This window comes from Chlamydotis macqueenii, chromosome Z (genome assembly GCF_036417535.1).
Source record: "Chlamydotis macqueenii isolate bChlMac1 chromosome Z, bChlMac1.mat, whole genome shotgun sequence".
Classification (NCBI taxonomy): domain Eukaryota; kingdom Metazoa; phylum Chordata; class Aves; order Otidiformes; family Otididae; genus Chlamydotis; species Chlamydotis macqueenii.
The window spans coordinates 49,189,872-49,199,180 of record NC_141593.1 but is presented as its reverse complement, the minus strand read 5'-3'; the positions used below and the strand labels follow the sequence as shown (position 1 = coordinate 49,199,180).

At 49.2% G+C, this 9,309-nt stretch overlaps 1 protein-coding gene across 1 annotated transcript; it reads right to left on the bottom strand.

Moving 5' to 3' along the window:
- Window positions 1-1,872: 1,872 nt before the first annotated feature.
- TMEM271 (transmembrane protein 271) lies at window positions 1,873-7,245 on the bottom strand. Its single transcript, XM_086771259.1, has one exon. It carries the CDS (start codon window positions 7,243-7,245, stop codon window positions 6,169-6,171), a length of 1,077 nt encoding a protein of 358 aa, XP_086627385.1. The 3' UTR covers window positions 1,873-6,168.
- Between the last annotated feature and the right edge of the window lie 2,064 nt (window positions 7,246-9,309).

Sequence of the window (9,309 nt, the reverse complement as noted above, 5' to 3'; positions counted from 1 at the left end):
ATTTGTGAGGAAATGCCAGAATTTGGATGTTAGCATATAAGGCCCCATCCGCACTATGGACCAAATTCCTTATATGACCTCTACAGGAATTGGTGGTACTTGGTAATTTGTAGGACAGCTCTACTCAATATCCCTAATTTTAATAATTTAAGTGCCTGGAGATTTCACTGAGTATTTTAGCGAGATGAGCCTTCATTTATAATACAGAACCTGGGAGAAAAAGCAAATTCTGAAAGAGCCTTCTCTAAACCCAAGTATTAGATTTCCAAAAATATATCCCTGAAAAATAATCCTTTTAGATATTATAGGTATTCTTCCATCCCCAAATCTAGTATTTTAATATAAAACCAATAAATGCCTTGGAACGTTTAGTGCTCTCAACCCATTAAGAGGATCATGATAAGCCTTCTCTCCTCCCACACTTCACTTTATCCTCTACTAACAATGGCCACAGAGAAGACCAACTGGTGAGGATGCTTGTGGTATTTAGTAGGTGTTTAATCCCTACACGCTGTAGCAAAACTAACAATTCATTTGTAAAGACCATGAAATAAACTTCCTAATATCCCCATTAGACAGAACCATGCCAGGAGTAGAAATCCGGGAACTTCTGCTAGGTTGTATTGTTTCTGGGATACACCTACTGGGTAGTTACCACCCAGGACAATGAATTTTCTGTGATCTAGTGATGAGTCTGAGCTGTTTTGTATATGTTTTTTTCTGGAATCCTTTCCTTCCATAAAGTTATGGAAATCTTCCAGATAGCTAAAAATCAATGAGTGAAAAAGTAGCAGTCTGCAATGTCATCCCCCAGGGTAAACTCATTGAGGTTTAAGGCAGCTGGGTCTGAAGAATGACAGAGGACATCAGGATGTTCTTCTTCTGTAAAAGAAAATATGCTCTTCTTAAGAGAGTCTTATGGCTTCTTAAATGACTTGATCTTCAGTCTCAGATTGTCTAGGATGACATATCCATAAACTTCAGCAGATGGATATGTCTAGGATGACATATCCATCTGGTGACATATCCATAAACTTCAGCAGAACTTCACCAAGTGCCTGAGCATCAAGTGGAAAGCACACAGCACAGCTGGCCACAGGAAAGCGAGGCAGTTATATGAATCAAATTTTGAGAACACCAGTTTGTGGATTTCACTCTTAGAAAGCTGTGCAGTGGAAGAGTTTCAGAACCAATACTGTAAGAGAAAGAACACATAAACCCCCTGCATCCAACTTAAAATTCTCAGATTTCTTCTAGTTGCTTTGTTTGGGCAGTACCTCCTTTTGGGCAGGACACGCTGTACACCGGATTGTTGCAACATGGATTTGAAGATTTTCCCCCAGCACTACATTAGCTTACGAGCTTCCTCAGGACCATCTTTTATCTGCTAAACTGTCATTAGATCAGCTATTTCTGATTCTGGAACATATACTAAACACTAGTCACAAGCCATTAAGTACTCAGAGATAATTAAGCAATTTAAAAGCTGGACAGCGACCATGAGCAATCCAGTCTTATTCACCCTTACGCATTTTAATTTGAAATATGAGCCAATATTAAGGAGAGGTAACTTTAGCACACTTAGAAGAGTGCCATCATATGAAATGAAGAGATACAGAGTTTTACCAATGGAATTAATCTAAAATATTGGAACATCCTGTAAACCGAGAAACATCTAACCTACGGAAACAGGCTCGACATCATGGCACAATCTGGAATTTTATGTCTCGGTTCCACTTGTAAAAGTTTTAAGTCCCTGAAAAATACGTTTTTGTAATTAAAGTGGTAATTAAATACCTAGTTTCAGTTAGACATTTATCTAAGACAATGAAGAATATGAAATGAAGAGCATTAGGCCTTTCTTATAGAATATGCTGTGCTTTAAAACGTATTTTATTGATCCTAAAATTACAAGATCAATTACTGACATTTTCTTGAGGATCAATCTCGGACCAAATGGCAAAATGAAGAAAAGGTTTTCATATGTACTATGTCCAAAAGCAAAAACAGATTGCCATTCTCATGTGAACATTCAGAAACCTTTTCTGATGATTAAACAGTATGTCTGAAATATATCTAAGTTATACCAGCCACCATAGCGCGTTTTGGTGAACCAAAGAAGTCCTACAATGAAATCAAACCTTTGAGTAAAATCGGTACTACTTTAATACTATTTCCCTCTAACATTTTTTTCCCCATTTTTAGATTCATGTATATTCTGTCTGTCAATTACAAAGCAAAGTGTAAGCAACAGATTTAAGCAAAGATGTTGGAGTGTGAAAATAATTCATGTGAATTGCTAATAGGCTGGTGGGAATACATTTTTTCCACATGAAGGCAAATCCTGTTGCATCAAAGACAGCAGACTTGATTTTCCACCGTTTCATCCCTAGACTACCTGCTATTACCTGCAAAAGGGACAGGGAAGCTGGGAGCAGTCTGCTACCAAATCAGTACTCCACTGTGACCAAAACAGCAGTATTGTATCTATTCTCCCCTCCCTTTGAACACATGCAAGTAACACTGTGAGCAAATTAAAACAACAAGCCATGGGGCAAAAAGCAGTCTTACTGTTACTTCAGCTAAGCAAAATGGAGATTTGATAGCAGACACATAATGTTTCTCTTCCATTCTCCCTAGTTTTGCTACTTAAGGTAAAAGCCTTGCAGTTAATATCCTCCAGTGACATGAATCAATCAGGCTTGCATTTGCCTCAACCATCATGTGACAGGGAATGGAAAACAGAGGGACAGTATGAGTCCTCTCAGATAATTAACCTACGCTCCAATGCTTCCCACACCAGCCTATTTTCAATTTCAGCACAGTACAGTCTCAGTTTATACACTCCAACATTATTGCTCAGAAGATAAGAGTAATGATTCAGGTTTACTAAAAATGGCTTCACAATACTGCAACCATGCTTATGAAGCTTCATCTTGTATCCTGTATTTATAAGTTTATTCTCACTGAGAAATAAATACATGTAGTGTTTTATCAGAAAGGTTAGTCACCAGATACTTGAAACACATACCACTTTCAAGAAAACATGGCTTGTTTGGTCTATTTGCCTGCCAATTTTTTTTTTCCTGGTTTATTTTTTTTAAAAAAGTGTATAGTACTGTAGGTGACCTCCCTTACTACTGCTGTCCATACAAATAATAAATAACTGAGAATGATACGCCACTGCTGCATCCTGTCATGCCAGAAGATCAATATTACTTTAAAGATTATTTAGAGCAGGTGTTACATATCATTTGTGCCCAGACCCATTGAGGTCAATAAAATGACCCCTACTGGCTTCTGTGGGAATCCAACTTGGACATTATTCTGGCAATCTGTTCACCACTAAATTTAACTATTACAGGGGATAACAGCCCAAATGAAGAAAAGTAAAAATTCAGGAACTAAAATTGAGCCACAAATAAATATCCTAACTCAATGAAATTCTGAACAGACTTAAATAAAACACAAACACACTTACGCACATGCGTACACATACAGACACACCCCCCCAAAAAAAAATTATGAGTTCAACAACCTTAAAAATTCATAGTTTAAAATTGTTTACATTTAAACAATTGAGTATAATAGGTAGCTTTCTTGACTTTCCATTTATTTCCCTGAGCACTGATCTTTGGAACATCTGGAGTTTCAGAATTGTCTAGTTCATAATTCCTAAAATAGTTCTCATAAGTAAAATACTGTCTTTTTATGTCAAAAATCAATTTCTTAAGTAAAACTAAGAAACAACTTTCATGAACTGCAATGTATATAGCCATTTTTTTTTAAAAAGCCAACAACTATTATGACACTTCTGCACCTGTATTTAGGCACCTAGCTGGTCTGTTTTTCACAATCACCCTGCAGCCTAGCAGTTCCTATTCAATTCAGTACAGGGTACTACGCTGTCTCACAAACTCATCTAATTGGAGAACAACATAAGGATTTGTCTTCTTGCTTTAGTTACTCTTTTTGCAAAATCTTGGCTGTATGAGCAATATGGTATGCTACAAGTTTGGTTTTGTGCCTAAATTAGTGTTGTAAGTAAAGAGTACAGGACTTCCCAGTCACTTCCCCGTAAGGGGCTAAGGAGGTGCATCTGCAGAGACCCAGCATAAAACCAATCTTCACTACTAAAATAAAACTTAGCCAGGGCATATGTTTTAGGCTGGTGTTCCGCACAAGGAAATCTACTGGCCAAAACGAGATGTATTTTAAATTTCTGCTATTTAGAACTACTTGGCAGATTGGCAACTGCTGCATTTAACTGTGTTCTCTAGATTAGAGCTTTAATTGTGAGCTTCACAGACACCAGTTTGCAATTTTAAGACTTCCAAGGCATTCTGCATTTTAGATTATACAAAGTGTGCAAGTCAAAACACTTCAGAAAACAAAACAGTGCAGAGAGAGTTCAATTTTTTTTAGGCTAAAATCTTCCCTCTCCAATTCCAAGGCTGTAAATTACATCAGTCTCTCTGCAGCTTAAAATTTAAAAATAATTTTTCATCGAACACAGAAACACACTGTAGCTTTGCATTCCCTTAACTCTCTTTCTTGGTAGCTGATACACTGGCATTATGCAGCAGGTTCCAAATACAGGATTAACAGAAAAGTTATTTTGTAATACTTCATTTCAGTACATCCTAAATGGGGGAGGGGTACTGAACCAAACACAATCTGAAGAGTTGCTTTTGGTTGTTTCTGCAACACCAAATTAAACCTTCACCTGTTCTCAAATTATCTAATAAAATATGCCATACTTGCTTCTCTTTCATTAGCACTTCCTTACACTATCTGGTACTGGCATTCCACAGCAGAATCCAAAAAGAAGATTTAGCGGTTCTTCTCTTTGCAGAAAGCCTTTTTAATACCTCTAAGTTCAGAAAGAGTTAACAGCAGACAATCCATTATTTCCCCCCCACACACACACTTCAGGAATTAAAGTGGCTTTTTTTTTTTAAACAAAAAAGAAAATTCATGCTTTGTAATAGGAGTATAAATACTGTTTTGAAAAGACATTTGGAAGATGACTTCCAAGATGGTTTATCTCTCTGTTTTTTCCCTTTAAAACTGTGACCACTGCACCAGTTAAGGCTGGTTTACAATACATATATTTCAAATAAAACTTTAATATTCAAGCTTACCAGACCGATGAATTGTAACAGGTAAAATGGAACTCTTTACAAGGTTAACCATGTAGTCGTACAAAATAGAATTAAACCCTTCACCTGTGTAAAACAAAAAGAAATCCTGCCTTGCATTAAAAACACAGAACCTGTTTACAAAACGGAATGTGTATGACATTTGGACTTCCTTTTAACTGCCATATCCTAGCAACATCTCAGTTGTTTTAGTAAAGGAACTAATCATCAACTTTAAACTGCAGTGAATTTACCAAACATTTTCACTATAGACTTCTGAAAGCTTTTACAGTAAGAAGTTATCAACAAAAGCAGGCACGTTAGTGTACAAAAACATTGTTGATTTTTTTTCCTGTTTCTTTTTCAAAGTGCAGGTTTTTCTCAATGTGCATCTTACAAGACCAACGAATGTTTTAACTCACTAAATCTTAAAACAGAACTCAATTCTCCCAAGGAGTAGTGTAAACGTTAAAGATCCCCAATACACCTCTAGTAAACGTGACACAAATGTCTCTGCGTTGTTTAGAAATTTAGCTCTTTTGAGAGGTAAAGAAGCTTCATGACACCTTTGCCTTACACTAGCTGGTTATCATAAATGAGTAACTCTGGACTGCTAAAGCTGGAGACTGATGAATCACTTGAAGGGAACTAAACTTGGCTACGGAGGAGCAGCAGCAGGAGGAACCAACCCTCGGGCGTTTCTTGCGCAGCCTTTGGAAAATTCAGCCGCCGGCGGACTGAGGGCCGGACAGACGGACGGAGGGCCGGTGTGCGGCAGGGAAGAGGGGGAAAGGAAGAGGAAAGCAAAGGGGGAGAGCGGAGGAGCCCTCTGCGGAGCAGAGCCAGAGGCACGGCGGCACCTGGCTGGCTGCGCCCGCGGCGGCGGGGCCCATCCCGTCTAGGGTGCGAGAGTTTTCCTCTGGGCCCCGCGGCGGCTGCTAGGTGCTGACGGTCCCGCTCCCGCTCCGGCACCTAGTCCCGGTCCCGGCTGTCACGGCGAGCCGTGGGCCAGGTGTCCCGCCGGGCGTCAGGTGCCGTGAGCACTGGGCTCCCCGGGGTAGATCTCCTCGTAGGCGGGGGGCTGCTCGCTGGGCAGCGAGTAGCAGTAGGGGTAAGAGGCATTGAGCTCGGGGTCCATGGGCGAGTAGCCAGGCAGCTCGACGGAGGGATGTCCGCCGCAGTGCACCTCCACGCCGGCTTCGTCGAAGACGTGGAAGACGCCCACGTTGATGTAGGAGACGGCCTGGAAGGGGCAATCCCCGGGGCTGAGCTCGGCCTCGCCGCCCGAGAAGAGTGAGCCCTGGCTGTGGCGCTGCGCCCGCCGGCTGCCGCCGCCCCGGCGCCGCCGCCGCCGCTCGCCCGCCGCCGCGGCCGCCGCTGGGGCCGCTCGCCGCCGCCGCCTCCGCCGCCGCCCGCGCTGCTGCGAGGCCTTGTAGTTCTTGACGAGGAGCAGGTTGAGCAGGCCCAAGAGGCACTCCAGAGCGTTGAAGACAGTGGAAAGCACCAAGCCACGCTGGTAGTCCCGCAGCTTCTGGCAGCGGAGGGCCGCGGCGGAGCCGTCAGGGGCCGCGGGGCCGCTCCGTGGGCGGGCCGCGCCGCCGGGCTGCAGCAGGCAGTAGTGCGAGTACTTCCTCTCCACCAGCGACACGGTGTCGCCGTCGATGACGGCGCCGGCAAAGGCGCTCAGCACGCCCAGCATGAACACCAGCACCCCCAGCAGCAGGAAGTTTTGCCGCCCCCCGGGCGGCGCCTTCTCCACCGGTGCCGACGCCGCGGCCGCCGCCTCCCCCGCGCCAAGGCCGCCGCTCGACAGGTCCGGGTCGCTGGCTGGTACCAGGGTCGCGGCCGGCGCAGAGGCCGGCGCCGCGGGCGCCTCGTCGGGCGGGCGGCAGCAGAGCAGCGCGGCGGCGAGCAGCGAGAGCCCGGCTGCCAGCAGCAGCCCCGAGTAGAAGGCGCCGGCGGCGGTGCCCAGGCGGAAGGGCTCGCCCTTGAGCTCGGAGCCCAGCGAGAAGCACTTGAGGCCCACGGCGGCGGCACTGAGGGCGCAGGCGAGCAGGAGGCAGCTGGAGAACGCGGCGCAGACTCCCCGCACGCTCCACTTCATCCTCCGCGCCGCCGCCGCCGCCGCCGCCCCGCCGCCCGCCTCATCCTCCCTCCGCGGTCCCCCCTGGCCCCGCGGCGGCGGCGGCGGCGCGGCGCGGCGCGGCCATGCGAACGCGGCGCTCCCCGACGGGGTAGCTGGGCTCCGCTCCGCACGGCAGGCAGCCGCCGGCCGCAGTGAGCCGGGCGCGGCGAGCGCACACGCTCCCCCCCCACCTCCCGCCTCCCGGCCGCCGCCGCCTCCTCGTCCCCGCCCGCCCTCTCTTATCGCGGCGGCTGCGGGGAGGCGATTAATTATGGATGGGAGCTGCGGCGGGCGGGGGACGGGGAAGGCAGCTCTCCGCGGATGGCGGGGAAGGGAGAGTGCGACCCCCGGCGATGGCCGGGGACGGCGAGGCCGGCCTCCCCGCCCTCACTCCGCTCGGTGCCGGGAGGCGGGGTGGGCTTGGGGGGCCTGCAGGTACTCCTCCGGCCGGCTTTCCGCCGCGAAGCGCGGCGAGAGAGGCTTAGCTAGGGCAGGGGGCGGCCGAGGTTGGCCCCTCCGCCGTTCCGGTGCGGAGGGCTGCCGTTTGTCTACGCGCTCGCGTCCTCCCTCTTTATTTTATTTGCCAGCGGTTCCTGTTGCGGGAGGCCGGCGGGCCACCGCGCGCCCCTACGACCGCGTTGCGCTCTTGGCTGCTGCCCTGGCGCCGCCGACCAAGCCCTCCGCGCCGCCCACGCCGGCGCATCCCCCTCCTCTCCCCCACGCCCCCCCCCCCCGCGGAGGCGGCAGTCCCTGGCACCCCTCTTTGTGTGGTGCTCCGCCGGCGGCCGACCCCGGCACGATCGCTCCCCGCCGGGCCGCGCACGCGGCTCCGTGAGCAGCCGGGGGAACGCCTGCGGCGGCGGTGGGTGGGAGCCGGTGTTCGGCGGAAGCAGCTGGGATGGCCTCCCGAAGGGGCGGTGGGAACCTCAGCATGCGGGCCGGGGGAGCAGAGGGACTGCGGCTGGGCCGGCAGCCGGACGGGGAGGGAGGCTTGGGAAAGGCGCTTCCTCGCCTAGCCCTTTTCCTTCCGGGAAGCTGGAGCCTCCAGCTCCCCCATTTTCCCTTTCTGCCGTGCACACGCCAGCCCTCCTGGACATTTTTAGCCGGGGCCGCTGATTAGCATTCAGAGGAGCAAGCCAGGGATAGAAAGCCGTTTTCTCCTCACTTTACAACAGGGCCAATGCACCTGTTGGCGGCGGAAGATGGTGGCGGTGATCTACTGTTCAGCTATGTCCGGGGATGCGACGTCCTGTCCCGTCAGGGCGGGCCCTTTCGACACGGCCCTGGGCAGCACCAGCACCCCGCTGCTCGGCCGGGCTGGGCCGGGTAGCTAAGCTCCGGGCTGCGCTCCAGCAGCTGCTCCTCCCCAAGAGAGGTTTCTGGGCCCTGCATGGGGCAGTGACCCTCCAAGGGCCCTTGGTGGACATCACCCTGCCTGCAGTCCTGCCCTCCCCGATGGCACCGTCCAAGTGTATCGGGGGCTCCAATGGGATGTGTCGTTCCACCCCTTGGGCCTACACCGACAAAGGAATTTTGCCCCCTCCCTCCTGTTCACAAAGGGCTTGCGGAGCACTTTGCTGGCAGACCTCTGGATACCTGCTCCCCTTGCTGAGTTGTAGCACTGGCTGTTGGAGTAGGACCAATCTCCTTATGTCCCTCCAGGAAGGCTTGGCTGGGCAGACTGTCATCATCAGCTCTTCCCCTTCCCAGGCTGCCCCTGGCTCCTGAGGATTGGGGCACGGGGGTCTGCTGGTCTGTGGCCAGGGTAGGATCTGTGACTTTGACTCTGCTTATGCTGAGCGCCTGGACTGCTGGGAAAGATCTTCAGAGGTCTTTAAAAGAACTCACCTTGTGTCTTGAGGACGCCTGAAAATAAATGCATAGAGGGCATGCAGCATTTTTCAAAATACCACCATCTCTTGAGGTCTCTGTTGAACTTTAGACATCACCTCAGCTAGCACGTGTAAACTCCTCAATCCAGCTGCCAACCCAGAGGGCTCTGGGAGACACACTGTGTGTGTGGATGTGGAGGGAAAGGAGCTC